The 22,722-nt window shown below is 36.7% G+C and overlaps 2 protein-coding genes and 1 long non-coding RNA gene across 3 annotated transcripts; 1 reads left to right on the top strand and 2 right to left on the bottom strand.

Moving 5' to 3' along the window:
* Nucleotides 1-609: 609 nt before the first annotated feature.
* On the top strand, nucleotides 610-10,401 carry LOC108681501 (chitinase-3-like protein 1). Its single transcript, XM_018170537.2, has 9 exons — nucleotides 610-703; nucleotides 1,275-1,561; nucleotides 2,476-2,607; nucleotides 5,156-5,377; nucleotides 6,176-6,391; nucleotides 7,073-7,204; nucleotides 7,542-7,712; nucleotides 8,814-8,957; nucleotides 9,395-10,401. The coding sequence occupies exons 1-9, from the start codon at nucleotides 652-654 to the stop codon at nucleotides 9,530-9,532; spliced, it is 1,494 nt and encodes a 497-aa protein (XP_018026026.1). The 5' UTR covers nucleotides 610-651; the 3' UTR covers nucleotides 9,533-10,401.
* Nucleotides 10,263-12,000, bottom strand: LOC125178414. Its single transcript, XM_047882095.1, has 3 exons — nucleotides 11,855-12,000; nucleotides 11,129-11,222; nucleotides 10,263-10,690 (listed from the first exon to the last, which is right to left on the bottom strand). Exons 1-3 carry the CDS (start codon nucleotides 11,971-11,973, stop codon nucleotides 10,550-10,552), a joined length of 354 nt encoding a protein of 117 aa, XP_047738051.1. The 5' UTR covers nucleotides 11,974-12,000; the 3' UTR covers nucleotides 10,263-10,549.
* Nucleotides 12,001-12,451: 451 nt separating this feature from the next.
* On the bottom strand, nucleotides 12,452-13,474 carry LOC108681480. The gene is made up of 3 exons (XR_001931501.2): nucleotides 13,413-13,474; nucleotides 12,842-12,916; nucleotides 12,452-12,536 (listed from the first exon to the last, which is right to left on the bottom strand). It is a non-coding gene; the product is annotated as an uncharacterized LOC108681480 (long non-coding RNA).
* Nucleotides 13,475-22,722: the final 9,248 nt, after the last annotated feature.

The raw sequence follows: 22,722 nt of genomic DNA, 5'->3' as shown, positions 1-22,722 counted from the left end.
TGTAGCCCTTGTTTTGACACGGCTTGGATTGTTTACCAGAAAATAACGTCATTGTCACAATGACATGATAACCAAAGAAATTCTAGACAAAAATTTTCGTCATGCCAAAATGCTTGTTCTAATGGGTTTTATTTAAGCATATGTTCAATTTACAGATATAAAACAAAAATACAAACAATTGCTTGACATCAAACGGATTAAATTATTTTTGCTATACTGTTATCCGTATTATTAAACTATTACAAGGATATTATTACTATCAGTCAACCGATTTACAACGAATTTGAATTTCAGTGATTGTGATTAGCACACGGCAATAAGAGAATTTAAATCGTTGTCGATTATATTAGCTCAAATGGTATTTTTTTTATTTTAGAATATCAAATTCAAAAATAGAATCACCACCAATCAGATTATTCCCCCCTCCAAAAAGTATATTTATTAGAATAATATTTTCAAATTTCAACTCGGGTCAACACGTGCAAGTGAATATTCGTAATTACCTGTTATCAATAGAAGTTCCTCACGACCGCAGCATGTGCGCAGTTTCTCAAGGTATACATAGAGTATATAACGATGGAGTACATAAAGGAAATACGGAAAGATTACTTTAGTTTCAAACTGTAAAGTCTGCTCGAAGAAACCTCCGTAATGAAAATCTTGGTATTGCTGCTTTCTGTTCTCCTTGGCGTCTCTCTTTCAGGTACTTTGACCATTTTCTAAATGTTACTGCTTAGAATTCTTTATCGTGTTCTAAAAGTGTGTTCTGTCAGAATTGTGTATATCCTGCTTTTCGATGCATTTTGATGCTTCTTGTTAGAATTACGTGTAAGCATTCAAGCTTCTAATTTACATCGAAAACACGGGCCGGACCTTAATCTTTGAATTCATTTCTATTCAATGAGTTACGCCTGCCGATTATAAAGTGAAGTACAAGCTGTGCATTTATTTTTATATAAATCATTCAAACAAAGAGTCTACAACTATAGCACAATTACTTAATAGTTACGTTATTAAAATGTCACTGTTAAGGTGTTATTGTTCTAGTTCTGTTGTAGAAATTGATTTCCCACAATAGAGGAAGAGAAAACCTGGAGTTCAGCAAGTTATTAGCATATGACTGAATGATGATTTATTTTTATCGTACATCACAAAATATTATCCTAAAATAAGATATTTAACAAATAATTTGCGTGAACTTGAGATAATTTTTGAGCAGATAGCAATGTGAACATTTTAAACGTTAAAAATGAAGAATGAATTTTGTTTGACAGAGGGCGTGATGGTTTGCTACTACGGTTCCTGGGCTGTGTATCGTCAAGGCACCGGCAAATTCGACGTAGAAAACATTGATCCTTACCTCTGCACCCACATCGTTTACGGGTTTGCTGGCCTAGGTTCCGATAACACAATTCGGGCGCTGGATCCATGGAATGATCTGTGCGACAACTACGGGAAATGCGCCTTTGACCGCTTCACTGGACTGAAGAATATCAATCCTCAGCTGAAGGCTTTGCTTGCCGTTGGAGGATGGAATGAGGGATCCGCCAAATACTCTGCGGTGCGTCTGGGAGCTGCAAGGTTACTCAAACATTTGGTTATCTTGATGATAGATTTTTCGAACATTTCTAATTATGTCATCATGACGCCGATTACGAATCTAGTTTAATTTGAATGAATTTACATTGGGGACTATATGTTGTCCCGATATTTTTCAGTGCCTGCCGATGCGTACTTGCGTTACAATCATGAATGGATGTCTGATATAGATCGAAAGTGTTTTTTAGCGGGAAATATGATTCGGCTCGATTTTTCTTAGAAATAGGGACATCGGGATCGGATCGTATTCTGAGTAATAATTTTTTTAATCTCCACATCTTTATTTTTTATCTCATCGATTCGCAAATGCAAATTTCGAAGTAAGATAGGTAGCGAGATATACGACGAATCATTATCTTTACGGTAGTATAGTTAATATTCGTTGCTGGATATATGATGAAAAAAAAGTTAAATGCAAGTTATCTTTAAACATTTTTGTACTTAATCGTAACTGAATCGTTTCCATATAGGATATTTTGATGCTTAGTAGAGAATATCTCTTCAATTGATGGCTGACTTTTTGTTCGATTGAGGCTATCCTTGTCATGGATCCTAATAATAAAATAACCTCAAATGGCAGCTAATGGGATCTTAATTATATTTATTCCATTAATTTTCGAAATACTGCAATAGAAATCAGTTGAATTTAACCAGTAATAAAATTCTTTCATATCTTCAAGAGAATATACTCCTGATGACCGCTCCAAATTCGCAAGATCAACCATGCAGGTAGAATATCATCATCTGTCCTACGTGTAATTCCTACGTATGGCATCCGAATACCTGTGAACAGGTTTCTTCATATTGCTGCCGAAGAATCGCATTATATTGTGATTATTTTCATATCGTGAATAATTTTCTATGTTATTGTGGCAGATGGCAGCCGACCCTGGAGCCCGACAGACTTTCATCGCTAGTGTCCTGGAGATGCTGGAAGCCCACAACTTCGACGGTCTCGACATGGACTGGGAGTATCCGACCGACCGCGGCGGTGCTCCAGAGGACAAGGTTTGGGATGGTAGACATTTATCGTTTTATAAACCTATACTATCGTATAATACATTTAAAACTTTGCAGCTTTAATGGAAAATATATCTAATATCATACCACAGAATTTAGCTATCATGTGCAGTTTAAGGTATATAACTAAATGCGAACCAATTTTGTAATTGACTGAATGAACTCAAAAAGAGAGCAAGCTTTATATGATGAAAAAAACGTTTTCCTCTCCTTAATTACAACGAGTTTAAAACATTTTCTCATCTTTCATGTGTGCCTTGAAGTATTGTGTTTGAGATGGGGTTGGGCCAGGATCGAGTGCTTGTTAGGCCAATAAACACTCTACTATTACTTCATATGCCACAGCCTGTAGATGCGGAAGAGCACAGAAAGGGCAGGTATTGAAGTGGGGTATATGTGCATGGTGTCGCAGTTCATTATTGCTTGTCGCAGTGCGTGTCGTCGTAATACTGGAGCATTGCTGATTTGAAAATCTAGTGATGAGATGGGTAAATTATTATCAGCTTATAAGCTGCATGGCTGAGAATAATTATTCAATTTGTAGATGCACCATGGTAGTCACTAGATTTAGGTTTATTAGTGAGGCAAATTTATTGCTCCGGGCCTGCTGCGCTGGGGTTGCTGGTAAAGGATAGGTGTTCTAGGACATTTTTAATTATTTTCTATTTACAAAACTCTACTAAGCAGTTTATAATAAATTAAAATAAATTTATTTTATTCTTCGATTAGATAAAAAGCATTTCTGTTAATTTTATTCTGTTCTTAGATACAATAGTAAAATGTGGATCACTTAAATTCTAATTGTCTCGTTGCTTAAGTAACTGTCAATCATGCTTCTGTAATTATTGCTCTATATATTAAGCGCGAAAGAACAGAATTTCTGAAAATACCAGTATAAATTTTTATTCCGTCGAACGTTTTTCACAATATCGCGGTAACTATTTTGCACTGTGACAGCAAAAAACAATAACATTCGCTTCTATGAAAGCTTCTTCAATGTTAGTTCGAAGGTCGCGCCAGTAAGCAGTAAACAAACACTTCAGCAAACATGTGACATTTCTCACGCTCCTGTATAAATGGCCATTCTGTTCTGTTTATCGCGTTTGACGTCAACTCAACATTGAATGACATGGCGCCAGGCGCATTGACATTAAGATTCTATCGCAATGTTATCTCCTTGTTTAACGAAAGATACATGAAAAAAATTATTCTTGTGGTGGCGAAATAATATGACTAATTGCTTGGAGTCATGACAGGATGAATAGTTGAACGATACATTTTTGCTGGAACTCATTTTCAAGTTTGATCATAACTTTCAAACTATGCCTCCGTGAAGTGTTCAATCTAACCTCTGGGATTTATTTTGGAGCGTTTAGATTAAAATATAAAACCCCATGAACGATAAAAAACTTTTAAATAATAGTTCTGTTGAATGTTTATATATGAATTTTTTTGCTATTGTGTACGTTTTTATAAAGACTGACCCTTGAAATGCAGGCCACACAATTTATAATGACTGGCCCTTGAGCACGGTACACAATTTCATTCCAGTCTTAAAGTTTATTGCACCAGAAATTTTAGTTTAGTGATTGAATTAAGAGATTCCGCGGAACATAATAAGCCTTGTCTCTTTTTTATCCTAAAAAAAGTACAGCCAGGTTAAGAACTGAAATAATATAATCGTTTAAATTAACTTGATTGAAGTTTACCTGGAATTATTTTAATTTCACGTACAGCTAATACTTCACGTTGTGAGTATGGAAAATAGAAATCCCACCATGTTTACGCCTGTATTAAATTGTAAATAATGAATAAAATTTGGTGTCTATCATTGACAAATAGAAGTCGATTCAACTTGCGCAGTTCTATATTGAAACAACCTAATTAATAAAGGAGGCGTGCACTGAAGACTTATTTAGAAAGTACAGGGTGTTTCAGAATTAAGTAACCCTTTTAATTTGTTAATAAATAAAAAAACTAAGAACGTTATGAAGTTGAAACTTGTTACAAGACTTCTCTTTAACTTCACTTCTTGTTTGTTTGTCTGTCTGTCTGTCTGTCTGTCTGCTACAAATCTTATAATCGATATTTAACACACTTCTACCTGTCCAATCGATTCGAAATTTTGCACACTTGCATAAAGATGGAGACAATGTATGAATCAATTTACAGAATAAATAATTATATAAATAAAAAAAAATTCATTATTAAAAAAAATAATAATAATTTCGTCTGCTACAATTCTTATAATCCATATATGACACAATTTGACCTGTCCAATTGATCTGAAATTTTGCACAATTGCATAAGTTCAGAGACAATGCATGAATTAATTGACAGAATAAATAATTTCGAAAATTTACAAAAATATTGATATCCTAAAAAAATTTTGATAAATAATTTTTTTTCAATATTTGAAAATAAAATTAGAAATTCATTGTACATGTGTAACATCCAAGACACTGGATTGTTCAGAAGTGTTGTCTTTNAAATGAGGCGTGCACTGAAGACTTATTTAGAAAGTATCATGACACAGGTGAACTTCATCACGCTCATGTCAGAGCTGAGCGACGCTCTCCACGCGCGCGGTCTGTTGCTCACCGTCGCGGTGGCTGCCGGCAAGACGACCATCGATGCATCGTACGATGTGCCTGGTCTCTCTGCTGTAGTTGACCACATCCACGTGATGGCTTACGACTTGCACGGTGCATGGGAGACCTACACGCATCACCACGCCATCCTATACGCCTATCCTCAGGTAATCATATAATGATGAGGAGAACAATCAATAGTAACTTTTCACTATCGAGCGGACTGTTATGTTTTCACGTCACTCACACTGCCAGCCGAATAGTTCTTTGTATACTGCGATTAAATTTACACTGGACGGTCAAGCCACGACTGAACTTATTTTAATGCTGAATATGTTGCAGGTCTGTGAATACTTTCGCAAATTTATTTCAAATACGAGTTTACACTCGCTGTCGACATATAGTTTTTTTTTACTTTTTCCACTGTGGCTATCATAAATGTCCCTTCTTACGGTATTTTGATGTGACCATTTGTTGCTCGAGAATTTAATTTTTCGCTTATTAACGGAAATACTCGCCATAGCCCTCGCGTCCGCTAAGCAGATACATGTTGTACAATGATTCGAACTGTGGTGTGTTTTAGTTATAAGATGAATCCGTTGGGTGGTATTTTCTTAATTAAATGAATCTCTTTACCCCGAACCCTCTTTAGAGTATTTAATTTGGGGCAAGTACGTATATGGCAAGAAAATAAAATAACTTGAATGTTTTCTTGCAGTGTAGGCTAAACTTCTACATCACAAGCTTATCCTTTTTCATTTCAAAGCCATTGAAGCAATGGTATATCTAAACGTCATTATGAGGATATTCCGGCGGGAAAACTCTTGTAATAATAGTTGATACGGTAAAATCTCCAGTAAAACGAAACTTCATTTCAAAAAACGAAGCGGTAAAATATTTCATTTCAAAATATCTCTGAACATAACCTATAGGAGCGCAAGTTTAGAATCAATTCTTCATTGCAGGACACGGGCGACAACGCCTTTCTTAACGTCGACTACGCAATCAACTACTGGCTGCAGCTGGGAGCCCCTGCCTCCAAGCTCGTGCTAGGGACGGCCACCTATGGGCGCTGCTTCAGGCTCGACTCCAGCGACTCGACTGGCATGTACGCTCCCGCCTCACAGCCGGGCAGCGCCGGACCCTACACGCGGTCGCCTGGCTTCCTGGGATATAATGAGGTGTGCTGGGATATAATGAGGTGTGCTGGGATATAAGGAGGTGTGCTGGGATATAATGATATGTGTTGGGATATATTGAGGTGTGCTGGATATAATGAGGTGTGCTGGGATATAATGAGGTGTGCTGGGATATAATGAGGTGTGCTGGGATATAATGAGGTGTGCTTGAACATAACGAGATGAGCTTGGACGTAATACGATGTGCTGTGGGTTTCAGTGTAGTTTTTATGATGTATATGAGCATGTAATCTGCGAAATGCATATAGAGCGAAGCTTTTCGTCAATTTCTCAACTGTATTGTTCTCATGATAGATGGGCTAACTCTTCCTAAATCTACAACTCACCATTACTGAACATAATGAGTAAAAAAAGTCGCAATTATTTCACATCATTCAATATGGGAATCAGTTCTTTCCTTCGTATGTTTTTGAATTATTAACTTCTGAACCCATGAACTATTATTTATTTTGTAATCGACCATAGTATACAGAACTAATATTCACGTACTGATTTACTGCAGGATTCATTGAAGACAAGAGAGCATTTCTTATTGACAATTTTCTTTTTGTATTTCTTTATTCGGCAAATTAGGCATTAAAGAACAACTTTTGCCAAATTACACCAATGTTACTGATTTACATACATGAATATTAAAGCTATTATCCTAATGGGGATCGTCAGCTGTGTGAGCACGAGCTGACGAGTGCGTGGACAGTCGTCAACGACCCTCAGATGAACGAGCCCTACGGCTACGACCTGACCTTCGGCAACACCTGGTGCGGCTATGACAATCCTGATTCTCTCATTACCAAGGTACGCTATACTCGTATACTGTGAACGTGTATAGGCAATTCAAGTCTACTCCAGTGACAGTAGCATCGTCCACTCTATTCGTCTTCCTGCACATAAATGTGATATATCTTGTGACTTCAGTTCATGAATTTTATCACTAATATTATTGAATATTATAATATTGTTGGTGGACATATGATGATGGTAGTGAAATTTTTATAATTTTTCTGAAAATTTCTCCGACCGAAATCCCGAACGAAATGTACATAATTTCCCTAGGATAAAACTTTAACACTCTCATGTTATGAACGCAACTTATAAATTCGCTTCAAATAATCACGAGATTGTCATCGCGCAGGCGCAGTACGCGCAGCAGAAGGGGCTGTTGGGAATGATGGTGTGGAGCATCGAGACGGACGACTTCCAGGCAGAGTGCCACGCTCAGCCCTTCGTCCTGATCAGGACCACGAGGGAGGCCTTCACTGGTGTACCCATCACCACTCCCGTACCCGCCTCAACCACCACCCGGGTAAGAGTTTTGACTGGTCATGAGCTAACCATTAGGTGTCCTATCCGTCGCATAAGTGAAAGGGTTTAGTGAGTAAGGGATCTAACTGGTGAACATCATCCCCCTCTGCCCACCACCACCAACCACCACTACCACCCGTGTAAGAATATTCGCTTGCAATGAGATAACCATTATGCACATTATTTGTCGCTTGAGTGAAATGGTTTAATGAGAAATAGATTTCACTGGTGCATTGCAACACAACCCCCGTTTCATTCGTGCAACACAACCCCCACAACCCCCGTTTCATTCGTAAGCTAATATGCTCCTCATTCAATAAACATGCTACAGCATCGAGAGACACATCATTTGATTTGTAAAGATCATATCAAAAAACCATCCGATCATTTTTTCTAATTTCTAATTTGTTCGGGCGGGTGAGAGAATTTTCCGAAATTTTTCAATTTCCCTTCTCCGCCCCCGTTTTTTTCAATATATAATCCAAGCAATAAAGAAATAAGGAAAATGATGGATTTGATTGTAGAAATTTTCTTTACGAATCGGATGATATATTTCTCACTGCTCTAGCTTGAAAATCATTGGAGGAGATAGATTTTAACGATGAAAATTTAAACTTTTCAGTAGTCAAAAAACTAAAATTTGTGATCATTGAAGGCATAGCCTTTACTTGCGCTTTGACTGCTATTGTGAACGTACAAACGAACGCGCTAACTTGGCTTTGAGTATTTTAAATGAGTGAATCTTGGAACTTCAAAATAAGACTAAAAACCGGAGAAGCCAAAATTTTCGATTTTTTGAGCGAAACAGTCCACCAATCTGCCCAATTACATTGATTGATCGTTCTCTTGATTGTCCTAGGTAATTAATCTGGTCATTAATTTACTTTCGCATGAATTGAAATAAGTTGTTCTTCTAACTGTTGTAATTAACTTGAAGCAGTTGAAGAATTTTGAATCATGACAAGTAATAATCATGGGTAATGGTTGTAATATTAAATGGATTATAAAGCATTAGCTTCATTTTCTCTCGACATAGATTAATATTTTTAGTTATTCATGCCATTAAAGTAAATACTTGTTTTGATTGATCTGTTTATTTCAGGATCCAAACCTCACTACCGAGTCAACCACGACCCAAGCGCCAACGACAGTCACGTTCCCCACAGCGGGACCAGGCGAACATTGTTCCCACCCTGGCAACAATCCTGACCCTGTCGACTGCAGCTTCTTCTACCAGTGTGTCTATGTGAGTAGTAAATGCTGCTCAAAGCCTATGTTCACTGCCGACCTGTGACTGACTGTAGATTCGGTGGAAGTCATTAAAGAAAATTTTTTTTCTTCTTCAAGTGACAGTATGTCTATCAGAGTCGTAAATGCATGTAGTAAGAAAACTGATTTTCTATAATTTTCAGTCCAGTGGCAATTTGTCAGCGTATGTTCTACATACTGTTGACATAATTATTCGAAATTTACCAAGATGTCCATATTATTCAATATAGTATATTCGATCGAAATAAAACGGATATACAGAAAATCCGAAAGTTACATTGATGAAAATCTAAGGTATTCCCTATATTTACATAACAAGGTCGATTAATTTTTGTCCATTTTATTTATATTGTGACTAGTGAAACCAATTATACAAATTACATGAATGAACAACGAAAGTATTGCAATTTACAGACCGGTAGTGGCTACATCGAGACGGTGACACCATGTCCCCCAGGCTCCCTGTACAACCCTGAGACTTTCGTCTGCGACTACGACTTCGCCGTGTGTGCCCTCGACCCCTCTTACTGTCCTGCGAACTGCCCTCTTTGATTATTTTAACCCTCGTGGCCTATTAAAATAACGAGTCAAACACATTACTCTTTTTTTTGGTATTGGTCGAACCTTGATTGTTATTAGTATTATTATTTTTTATTATTTGATGATACCTCTGATTATTTTTACCCTCGTGGCCTATTAAAATAACGAGTCAAACTCATTACTCTTTTTTTTTTGTATTGGTTGAACCTTGATTTTTATTATTATTATTTATTATTTGATGATACCTCTGATTATTTTTACCCTAATGCGGCCTATTGAAATAACGATGCAAACTCACTTCTTTTTTTTTGTATTGGTCGAACCTTGATTGTTATTATTATTATTATTATTTATCATTTGATTATTTGATGATACCTCTGATTATTTTTACCCTAACGGCCTATTAAAATAACGATGCAAACGAAGCACTTTCTTTTTTTTAATTAGTTGAACCTTTATTGTTGAGCATACGTTAGGTAGAAGGCTTATGAACATTAATGCTCAACTACCAGTGCTAATAAATCCAACTTCGAGCAAATACTAAATTTTTTTCATAATAACCAATTGTTTTGGTAACATTTGGCAACGCAGAATTAACACAGAAATCAACCCCAAGTTTCCTCTGTTATTAAATTTCCTCACTCAGTCAATTTTTACATTTTCTATTCCTTAACAATATCCTGCTGCCATTAGTGGTGAGGCGATCGAGAAACGAATTTCCATTTTTTGTAATAAGTTTTTTTCTTATTGACGAAGCCGTGCAATCGAACTCATCGAATCAATGTCGTGCAACCCTGCTCTGTTCTGGCAATTTAGTAAATGATTTAAATGCTGATCCAAATAATTTATTGACATAATTACGTGGCTACTGAAACTTATCAAAATAAAACTGGTTACTTTGATTGACGAAATTTACGCACACTGAACGAAAGTTATTGTCAAAGCTTAAATATTCTTAGTTCCTAATCAACAGTCATCGCAGTAATTTTATTCTTAATTAAAATTATGATAGAATTCTTGCTCCAAAAACTAGCACGCTGTTTCTGTTAAACTTATAAATTTTGGTGCCTCGTGTCCTTTCATCTCCACAACGCGAGCGCTGCAGTCGCCTCTCTCTTGGGTGCTGCTGGAACAAGGGAATTCGTGCATCGATCTGTCCAATATCTCCGCCTGCGAAAGTAATACGAAAATATTATTGAGGTTGTTAGGGTGATTTGAAGCCTAACTTGTATGGCTTCACGCGGAAGTCTTTACTTGTTAAAGATTCAGTTTAAATAATGTGTAATTGGTATTGATTAAAACTAATTATCCGTTTTTTTGATAAGTTGTTCCACGTATCTATCAGCATTTAAACTGAAGAAAAAATATAACTCAGTACTCACTGCAGTGAGCGACAGAGAGCACATTTCTCGTCGACGAAAACGTGAAGTCACGGACAGACGGGCAGACAGACGGACAGACAGACGTACAGATAGACGGACAGACAGACGGATGGACGGAAATGACGAGCACAATAGGGCATTTTTTCATAAATGAGAAAATATGTATGAAACTATTCAGAAATGCCTAATTATTCTATTTGAGTTCTATTATTAAAAATTCAATCACCTGAGTCCTGGAGATCTGACAGCCCTGACACGTGCTCCTTCCAACCGCCATATTCCCGCAATGACTGCCGTCTGCGTTGCTGTCGCGTCGACGCCTGAAATATCACTAGATTTCGCGATCACAAAACTAAAGCACTTAGAAGGTAAATATCATAATCTGTTTGCGAAAATAAAAATTGGCAACGTTAAAGGAAAATGATATTATTTTTAACTGGGTGTAAAACGTATGGTCAATTACGAAGGCGACGCCTGAAATTTCACTAGATTTCGCGAACACAAAACTACTGCACAATTAGAAAGTAAATATCATAATCTGTCTTTGAAAATAAAAAGGCAACGTTAAAGGAAAATGATATTATATTTAACTGGGTGTAAAACGAATGGTCAATTCCGAAGTCTATAAGGTAATGTTATGGTGGACGGGAGATAATCCGTTTTTTTGCAATTTTAACTTGTATCCAGGTATTGAACCCTGTATGAACAAATCATTCATTGTTACATGTATAAGTATCTGTGCAATAAAAATATATTTCTCTAATAAATGGTTCAGGTGCAATGAATAATAAATACTTCAAGTCACATCAGAGTTAATTAAGGTTGCCACAACTGGTGACGTTGGTAGGACATAAATTTAAATTTTAAGTTTCAAATCATAACTATTTTAATTTAATTAATAAGTAACGTTAAGCCTAGACGCTGCAGGTGTTAATTCACCTATGAGCGTTACCTTAGCCCGTTGCCAGCCGCGTCTTGCCAGGAGTTTTTGTACACCCAGCGCTCGACGAGCTGGGAGAGGTCGCGGCGCAGCACCGCGTTGCTCAGTCCATAAATAAAAGGGTTCACCATACACGACGTCTTCGCGAAAATAGTCGGAAAAACGTACCTAAGATTGGAAAAAACAGTGAACGTTTTTTTTTATCAAATTTGGTCATGGGTGAAACTAAGTTCAATTTCTAAAACTATACATGTGAAGTAATAAAATTTTTTGATAGTAATCAATATCTGAAAATGATTTTGAGGAGCAGGTTGACTTGGTTACCAACCTCATGATCAAAAATAAGATCTTTTTCAGATTTATCATCGCTTTATTCTCTCACCATCTCAAAATTTTGTGCCAAATATAATGTTTCCATATTTTTAGCGCATTTTCTCATTTATGGAATAAAAGGCGCTATTGTGCTCGTCATGTCCGTCCGTCTGTCTGTCAGTCCGTCCGTCCGTCCGTGACCACGTTTTCGCCGACGAGAAAATGCGCTCTCTGTCACTCACTGCAGTGAGTACTGAGTTAATTTTTTTTATCATCAATCTTACCAGATAGCGTTGAGGTCGGGCACTACAATGGAAAGCAGAGACACAGCGCAGTACGGCGTCCAGAACACCAGGAATGCCACTACCATCATAAAGTTCATCTGCATGCAGAGTGAAGTTTATAAAATTATTCTAAATTTATTTAGTAATGGCGGAGGAGGTTGAAGTCTAAGTCATATTTATGGAATTAGAGCAACTCATTGTCATGCAGATGTCAACTTAGGCGTGAACTGATTATATATGCCAAAACCGAATATTTGAAGAATACATTTATAAAAATTAGTTACCGTCTTATACAAGTAGGCGAAGATACATTGAAATAAAATTGAAAACAATAATTGCTTTATAATTGTACGCATATAGAATAGCTTCCCCCACAAATTTAGACTAGTTGAAGAAAACCAACCTTCAATATTCGTTTTTCGAGGGCCGACTGCGATGTTCTCTCGCATACGCACACCAAATGCTGGCAGCAACTGATCTGTGGGTACAGGAGATTGTCAAAGTACTCACTCGCGAAAAGGTCGTGTAATGTTTGACTTTTGGAGGGATTGATGTGAACGAGGCACAATTAAAATTTTATGTGACAGAATTTTAAAGTTCGTTATTTTGCGTCATTCGAGGACGTGATGGCGCACTCCGAATTTGTTAGTAACCGCTGCCATTACGTACCAAATTATTCCAAATATTACGGTTAGCTATTCAATTTTACTTCTGTTGATTGTCTACAAAAGAGTTTCGACTACAAATTCAACAACATGTAAATCATCTGTACTCTGTACTCGGTCCTTGTAGTTGAAACCTGACATTTTACAGAGTCTTAAACTTTGATATTTGGTTACATTAAGAATTAAATAATGAAATTGACTTATTATTTGTCTAGAATTTTGATAAAATCCCAATTTGAAAATAGCTTGTGTAAAATTAGTCTTACACTAAATAATAATTTAACCTCCCTGTCTTCCTTCCTATCTTACAGAGGCTATAACATGAACAGGCGTTTCCTGGGTCTTGAGGAACTCAATGGCGCTCGTTTCCGGAGGACGCACAAGGAGCGACTGCGTCTTGCGGAGTATCTTCGTGTAGCAGACGACAAGCAGCAGCACCTGCAGCAGGTAGCAGAACACGCACAAACCTGCACAAACACGTGTGAAGCTTGTATCAGAAGCAATAAAAACCTGCACAAGCTCACAAACCAGCACAAACACGAGCCGCAACCGCAACTGTCTGCAAAAAGGGACCATTTTAGCAATTTCTGCTGCTATGATGATTCCCGTGTTCAAATTTATGTTATTACTTCCATAATTAAACACTATTCGAGAGTTGCTGCACAATGACTTTTTGCAAGACATGAGGCTTGCTACGACAAATAATGATTATCATCTACGTAATGACTGATAATCTGCTAATCAATTTACTCGCATGTTTCTATACATGTCAAGTAAATCTATTCCTACCAATTGGTTAGGCAAATATTATTATTATTTTACCATATAATGTATAATGTAGCTGATATTCGTAACGTTTTCGGTGAAAATCTTATCAGTATCATTTCATTAAATTTACTTTTAAATTCTTGATTAATTTGCGATTCAAGCGATCAAATAAACCTCAAATGTCTGGCATACTTTGTCGTTGTAATTAATGAAAATTATGATGCATAAACGAGGTATACTTTTGCAGATCAGCGTACATTTTATATCAGATTGATCCAAAAGATTTCCTATTTTTTCAGTTGCACCTTCTGCCCAAATAACAATTGCTGGAAGAATAAAGTCTTACCGCATTTTTATGAGTATTTCTAAGCCCAATTATAATATTGACTAGTGCAAGATACTACAAGGCAATCAGGAGTCTGCAAATTCCTGTTGCGCGTATAAGGCGTCTCACAGATGGCGTAGGTGACGCCAGCGGGGGACGTGTCATGCCAGTCTACGGAGCAGGTGACGCCAGAAGGCTCGTAGGTGTAGCGCGACCAACCCACCAGCGGCCACGCGGTCCAGCACACGCAGTACATCCACACCCCCAGCACACACTTGCCTGCAGTGCCACTGTGCAGCAGATGCTCTGCTCTCAACATCAACAAAGCTTTGAGTTACATCGCCGAGGTTTTGAGTTACGAGTACATGCAATGCTTTGCTCGCTTCATTGTGCATCACATTGCACATGTCAAAACATGTCAAGCTCGAACTAATGATTGAGTTAGTCTCAGAAACGTTTAAAGTGAGATCACTGTTAGCTCACTTCTCGTTTTCTTCAGAAGTCTTATGGTCGATTTGCGATTTAGGAAAATCAATTATTCAAACATATATATTTTGTATAAAAGATTTAATTTGAATATGTGTTCCTAATTATATGGCTGGATTGATCTTCTGAAAACATATGAAACTTACGTTGGTATTTTATTCTACCTTGAGAATAAAATATGTACAATAAATTATCTCTCTAATTCGAATATTCCAGGAAATTGAATGTTTGCTACTTTCCTGAAGCATTCTAGCAAAGCTTCGGCAAAACAATTTCACGTTCAATTCAGAAGTCTGTAAGTCAGTTAATGCGATAGTCTTTTATTGTTATCAGTTAGAATTGAAAGTAAATTTGCTGCGCTTTGCAGACTGAATAGATAACAAATGTTATACTGGGCACTAGAGAAAATTCATAAATTGTAAATTAGCAGATAGCAATGTTAAATACAATGCAGAGATGACAATTCTACTGGAGACAGTCCGGCATTTGAAAAGAAACAAATTGAACCTAATCTTGTTAAGGATAAATATTTGAGACCAAACTCACTGTACTGCGGCCGACACACGACGACGTAGCGAAACAAGGAGATCGCTACCAGGGTGTTCATCTGCACCTGCATTGCAAACCAGGCATGTCATCGATCTTTTACTGAACATCCTCGATAAGAATTTATTTTCATGTAAGGGTTAATAAATTACTCCTCAAGGTAAATTTATTCCATGTTCTCTAACCAATATGGAATGAAATTCTTGTTAGTGCTCTGAAATTGCCACGTTGAATCTGTAACGCAAATTATTTTTTTCGAAACAAATGAAGTTTGTTCTTTTTTTTATTAATATGAGAAAAGAATGCATGTAATGAAAGATCGCTGGTTCCAGTCATGAAATTAGAATTATCTTTCCTGTACAAGATTTAAGAGTTTCAATTATGTGCTCAGACACCCTCACGAATGAAGGTGAAATGGAAAAACACTTGCGAGCACAAGCAAATCTAAGAAAATTTCACGAGCTAAACATCACCGTTGGATAGCTAGGAATGTATATTCAAAATTCCCTTCAAATCTGCTCAGTACTTTGTTCGAAATGTCTTGTTCACTGCGAATTTTGGCACGTATCGCCATATAACTCACGAATGAAAGCGAAATAAAAAATTCACGAGCTAAACATCACCTCTGGGTCCTAATGAATACGTGTACAAAGTTTCATTGAGCTACGTTCAGTACTTTGGGAAATATTCCTTGTTCACTGAATTTGGAGAACGACCGCGAGACCGGCCGCAAGTCCGAGAAATTAGTAGCCTTTTGTCCGAGAAATTAGTCACCTTTAAATTTGTCCGAGTAATTAGTTGCCTTTACTTCACACAGATTCATCGTCAAGAAGGATACTGCTTTCATCCTTGATGATCTTTTCGCATTTGCTATTCGATGTTGAACATGTTTTGCTTGCAGTATACGTAGATGCGCAACTCGAAGGTATGTGTATGTCTTCCTTTGCGATTCCATAAATTTTAAATTCTTCAACATTAATATAATTTCAAACCAGATCATTTTCTGCCAAATTCTATACCTTTTTATATTTTTAAATAAAGGTACCGAAGTTGGAACGCTGTGGCGCGTATGATAGATTGTAGCTAATGCTAAACTAAGCCATAATTTCCAAACTGATTTAACCGTACAGTTAACGCCAAACCCGTAATGGCGTTTAAATTGCTATAGAAAATAAAAAATGTTTAAAGGTCAAGTTATTTCTTATGAAAGGAGTTAAAAAGCTGCCAGGTAACAGTGTGGACAAGGATTTACTGTGAGTCATTTTTGACTTTCTGTTGCTTAATCCACGGCATCTTGGATAAGATTTCACTTAAACATTCCAAACTATATTTTTTATGGTTCTAGACTTTGAAAATTATTTTTTAAAATGCGGCTGATGGTAGAAAATGATAAAAACGTTATATCGCAATTCGTACACGTTTTTGGCATTGTACACGATTTAAGATCATTGACATCACTAATACCGTCGTCTTCGCTAACGCCAGTAAAAATGTTACTATGATAGACAGACACTAGGTTATTCGATAGTGCAAGATTTCAATTATTATTTTAACGCATAGTGAACAGAAAAGTAGAGAATTCAACATGTAAATGGAATGAGTGATGCAGGAATCACCGGAAAAATGTTCAGATGAAAATATAATTAATCGAGGAAATGCATAGACGAAGAAAACCGTCAAACAGCTTTTTCGCGAATACCAATCGATATGATAGTCATTGCCGTATTAATTTCAGAGAATTTAGAATACATTTATTATCATATTATTTATGTTCCCGATAAAAACATCTAATAGTGAGTGGCTTTATGAAATTGCCAACGCAAAATGATTTGTTTTATCTATTCATATCAATGCCGAGAGAACAGCGCATACTTTTTTTACCAGGTAAAACTTATGTTAAATATAATAATATTGATTTCAAATGATATTAAAGTTTGTTTATGATTTCTATGAAAATATTTACTAACACGATGCAGACTCTGTGAGTTTTTTATATCGTGTTCATCAACATTTATAAGAAGTGAAAAATATAAATGCGGAGGAAATGAGATATTTTCAATTTTTTTTCCAGACACTCACCAACCACGGTGAGGTAAACACCGACTGCGAACAGCTGGTTGCGAGTCAACAAGAGCTTGATGTCGTCGGCAGGTTCGATGCTATCCAGCAGTCGGTGAGTCGGGTCGTCTGTTGTGTTGTCCATTCCTGTTCACTGTAATATCTACACCAGTCTATTATTGATACTTAATCAACGCAGAAAATTTTGGGGAATAAGTAATAATAAGTATATTATTCCGAATTTCTTTAAAGTTTACAATCAATCGTCAAGAATTGTTGTTCGTGAGCGAGAGGAATCAACGAATTATGCGTATTTTCGTACACATACCGGAAAAATGAAATAGTAAATGAACAAATATGAGAAATGTCTCGAATGATTTCTCTAGAAAATTTTTCATTCGTCTGTCAAGATGAAATAAAAGGAAAACTGCAGGATGATCATAAAAAATTCTCAAAAAGTATCTTCCCGTTGACCGATTCTTGCTTATTTACAGAGCTGTTTATTGTGGCTTTGTTATTTCTTCTCTATAACTTCAAAGTTAAAATATTTAACAATCTGAAAATGTTAGAGTTCATCATCCTAGTAATATTTCATGCAAGCCGATATTACGAGGTCTAATTAATCTATATAGAGCGCAAAAGCTCTCCTCAAGAAATGTCGAGCTCATTAGCATCTAATTTATTCCAATGAAAGAACTTGAATTCATCTTGTCGACGCCGTCATTAGAACTTGTTAGTTGCGACGCATCAAAAGTCATTTCAATACAGCCGTCTTTAAAAAGAAACTTGCATGGCCTGAGTCGAGAAGTTCAGAGGACTTTGATTTAATTGGACGACCTTTACCCTCTAAAGAGCCCAATTATAGCACAGAAAAAGTTTCAATTTATCATCTCTAGCTGTGGCTACAAGATCCTTTAAAAATCAGCCGTGTTTCACTAAGTACGGAAGCGGGACGGAAATTCCTTCCTATACATCGAAATTGCATGTTGATGTCTGAGGCAGTGAAAAATAGTTTAGACAACAAGCAATTAAAAATTAGTTAGTTGCTGTTTTAAAATCTGATATTTTTATTCCTCGTTAGTTAGTAAGATTTCGTCAATACGGATTATTAATTTATTGTATGTTATGAAAGTTTTAAATGCTTTAATTTTCCGCAACAATAAAAACTCAATATAATGATCATTTTGTATGCAAAAAGCCATTTTCCTGTTTTATGTATGTTCGAATTCCTCTCAGACACACAACATTTTTAAAACGTAGCTAAAGTTTATCTAGTGCATTGATAACTCCTAATGCAATGACTTACCTTTAAAGAGTATGAGAGTGCGTTTTTAAAAAGTGTATTACCTAAATATGCTTGCTGTTAATTTGAGATAAAATTTTTAATAAATTTTCAGAGCTTTTTCATGTGAGGACACATACAAGTTCATGGAATGGCAGCTTAGTTTGAATGAAATTCACCTTAATTACAAATCAGAACATGGTAAACAGCTTTAACAGTTATTTAAGCTGCTTATACCTGGTTATTTAAAACTTAGCTTTATTCAGAAACGTTCTGATTTATAAACTATAATTTCAATCCCTCATAACACAGATTTCAAAGGTAAATTTAGGTTTATGTATATATGATATATATGATGCTTTTAGATTCAATTTAACATATAACAGATTATAAATTTCTCGTACCAAAAAAAATTAAACGAAACAGTCATCTACACAATCAATTAGACACTAGCCCGTTTAATTCTATGATTAGAATTATCGATCATTCGAGAGTCAATGATATTTGATGGAACAATCGGGAGTCAAGTCCCAAGCCTGTTCCTCCACCCTTCTTTCTTGCCTGCCAAGCCTGGACTGCGCTCGCCTCTCGCTCTAAGCCCTCACTTTTCACCCTCTGCTGCCCTCGTCTTCACCTCATAAATGAGCTCATGAGTAATTGCCTCTAAAATTTTCCACGAAGATATTATGCTTACTGACAATATCTCAGCATCTGCTTGAGAAGATCTCGTCAAATTCTGTAGTGTGAACATTGAAATATTTAATTTGTTGGGTCTTTAAAGTAAATTTAGTTCGCTCGAAAATAACTTGTACAAAACCACAATGTGATTAGCTGAATTAATTGGTTCAACACGAGTGAAAAAAATTCCTTGCTGGAAGAAATCGCAGATTATCTGTGAATTTATAAAGGAAAGAAACGCAACGAGTCGGGTCTCAACAAACAAAAAAATTAATGTTATTTGATTTGAGCTTGGCAGTAAATTTAATTCAAATCATAGCTGATTAATTGCTCAGGCTAAAGGGACAAAGAAATTTTTATGTTAAAAAATTGCACGCAGAACATTTACATTTCAATTGCGCAGAAAGATTATTAAAACTGAAACAGCCTATGAGTGGAATATGTCTTAGGATATATTCCCCGTAAATGCTTAATTGAACAGGAATTTGAAGACAAAATGCATTGTGCATTGTATGTAACGCACACCATATCTATGCATTGTGTGTACACAGTGAAATGATTACTAGCACTGGTAAGCAATACGTACCTGGTGCGGTCCCTGTTAAAATTTATCATTAATCAACTTCATTATTGTACATTCGCTTTTCGATCGTCTCATTTTACGAGGTAAGATCGTTGATCCTTGGCTTAACCGGAGATTATTAATTATTCATTGTCACAACATGGATGTGCATATCCAATCCTTGAACCATCTTGCGACTTACGATAAATGTTGCTTTTCTGCAACTTATTCTGAATTTACGCCAATGTCTGTTCCTTTTGTTCAGCTCAATAAAATTGCATGTCCAAGCCCTTTGGGCCCACCCATTTGAATTTAATTTACTGGCATCAAGTCAGGTATTGAAACCATTAGGTTTTTGACTCCATGGAGTATTCGTGTTTTAGCGATTAAAATTATGTCGGCATTAACGTGCAAGCTTGCATGTTATTAACTGTAGAACCATGTGGACACACCTCTAACTGTCTTCCTTTATATATTTTAGTTCTCTTTGAGAACTCTCATCTATGGGTCAGCATAGGAAACAAATAATAGGTTTATACTTTAGTTTATTGAATTATTATACTGTCCAATACATCGGACTATAACTGGAACATATTGTTAGATAGATTTCTTATTCTGCTTCTCTGCAATTACCAGATAAGAATCCACCCTACCTTCTTAACTCCCCATCTTGGTTTTCAAACCCAGCGGCTTGCTATGCTTCATTATTATATAAACCTGCTGCTTGTTTTTTATGCTTTAAATACTACTAATATTATTGCAGTGACAACGTCCTCACGGTGAGATTTGAGAGGGAGAAACGTGTGATTATATATCAGTGACTCATTCCTTGTACATTCAAATAGGTACTGTTATTTTCAACCTTAATTTTTGTACTTCTACTGATATCCGCTAATTTTCCCTGCAGGGCGAACCAATACTATGTTTATTGTATTTTACCTGGCAGCTGTTCATCCACTGCGTCTTGGCGTTTAATAAAGGCTTCATCGGTTTTCTCGACTTCTTTCCGTTCAACTTATACCGAAATTCAATATCCGGTTGTGAAAGGGATGCAGCGCCGTAGATGAACTGCATCATAGTTTTCATGGAACACTATTTAAGTTTTCACATTCATGGAACACTATTTAAGTTTTCACATTCATGGAACACCATATAAGTCTTATCATCGAGTCGACGGTTATGTCTGTCCATGAACAGATCCCTCATCTGAATAGATCCCTTTTCCATAATTCGAGATCCCTTTTACAATTATACAGATCCCTATTCCATAATTCAAGTGCAAAAATTCGCTGGCGTTGGCTCCAGCTGAGTACAATAACGTAAAATTTTCAACAACGATTTGACTGAGCCTGTCATAAGCCCCCAAGGTGGGATTTAACCATAGATTGTTTTGGCCTCTAGTGTTGTGGCCCCTTTGGCTTGGTTGGCAGTCGGGCGTGATTGGCGAAAGAGTAGTCGCTGTTATTGTGATCCACTCCAGCAGTTGAATCTCCAGTAAAAGTTTTTACCCTGACGTTCTTCTATCTGATGTACATCCAATATAATTTTGACTTCAAGAAATTTCTGATAATGAGACTCTGCGCTGCAGCACTTATTTCAATTTTTCAAGAAGAACTGGTTTGGGACTGCAAAACATCGCCATTCTTTTAAGCTCCACGCACTCATAAACAACTGTACTTGCTTCAACATTTCACTGAAATTTTATTCCAATATAATGACTTATAAGCCTACATGAGCTGACTGGCCAACAAATAAATTTTGCGCACTCTGAATCATGTTCAACACCGAGTAATGTTTGACCAGCATTTATTGCCATTTATGCTACGAAGCTCTTTCGCCGGCCTGCGTTGCAGTAGTAGGCATGCACGAGTGCGCGATGCAGAGGTTCTCAGTAGCCAAGGTGAGCTTGTATACAGGATACTCCCCGGACCCCACCCTGCCTTGCGGCGTAGCCCTGGCAATCGTAGGGCCTGTTCCCTCCCTCCTAATTTTGAAATTGCAATGGCATACAAGACGATAGTCAATTTTTTCAAAGAAGAAATTAATCAAACTGCGCTGATATGTTTGCTCTTAAACTCGTATGGATATAAACAGGTTTCTGTCGATGTCTACGTGCGAGAGGTTATCAACACTGCCTGTGTAAGGGTATAATTTCTCAAAAATAGCGACGCGAATAGGTACGAACTAGAAGTTCTAAGTACTTCAAATCAAGTGCAAATATATTCATTCGTCAGCATGGTCTTATTTGTTACCGTGGTTTATCCAGAGACCCCGAAGTTGAGGAATCAAGTCAACTGATCTTACTCGCACGTTGGTAGCCTTGGGGTCCCCCCCCTCTTCTCCTAGCCCCGGGCTGGAGCTACTCTTTGACTTATTTTTATTTACGTGACCAATTTTCATACATGAAGTCACATTCTCCTTCCAAGTTCATTCTCGTAGGTGTTCAAGTTTGCGTATTTTAATTTTTCCTCGCAGACAAACAAATTTCATAAGTCCGATTCTTAGTCTGTAGTGCTCGAACTAATTCAGTTGTGTTGTATATTTAAGTATTTTTCGATCTGAACTCATGGCACGACACTTTCTTCACTTTAATTTTAGACAGCTCAACTTCAACAGCTTGATATTAAATACATTAATTTTGTGGTAAGCTCCGGTCCGCGTTTCCTAAAGATTTCAAAATTGCTCTCGGTATATCCGCTATTTTGTCTATTCACGACAAATTTTAATCATGTCTCAACGTCACACGCTGAAGGATTATGTACCAGAGTCAGATAATGCAACGTCGGAAGTCATTCAACCATTCAATGTTCATTTTCTAGATATAATCTCCAGGAACATAAATGAATATTGATCTTACATTTACAGTCAAAGGTATAGAGAATGTTTTACAGCTTGTGCAGCATCCCCGGCCTCG

This window comes from Hyalella azteca, unplaced genomic scaffold (genome assembly GCF_000764305.2).
Source record: "Hyalella azteca isolate HAZT.00-mixed unplaced genomic scaffold, Hazt_2.0.2 contig9625, whole genome shotgun sequence".
Taxonomy (NCBI): domain Eukaryota; kingdom Metazoa; phylum Arthropoda; class Malacostraca; order Amphipoda; family Hyalellidae; genus Hyalella; species Hyalella azteca.
Note: the sequence above shows the minus strand (reverse complement) of the source record. Positions and strands in the feature narration are given on the sequence as shown.

Coding starts and splice junctions, on each gene's coding strand:
- LOC108681501 (XM_018170537.2), top strand. CDS start 652: ATGAAAATCTTGGTATTGCTGCTTTCTGTTCTCCTTGGCGTCTCTCTT. Junction 5,378..6,175: donor TCCTATACGCCTATCCTCAG/GTAATCATATAA, acceptor TCTTCATTGCAG/GACACGGGCGACAACGCCTT. Junction 7,713..8,813: donor CCGCCTCAACCACCACCCGG/GTAAGAGTTTTG, acceptor TGTTTATTTCAG/GATCCAAACCTCACTACCGA.
- LOC125178414 (XM_047882095.1), bottom strand. CDS start 11,973: ATGGTGAACCCTTTTATTTATGGACTGAGCAACGCGGTGCTGCGCCGC. Junction 11,223..11,854: donor GCGGCTGGCAACGGGCTAAG/GTAACGCTCATA, acceptor GTGATATTTCAG/GCGTCGACGCGACAGCAACG. Junction 10,691..11,128: donor GTCAGATCTCCAGGACTCAG/GTGATTGAATTT, acceptor TTACTTTCGCAG/GCGGAGATATTGGACAGATC.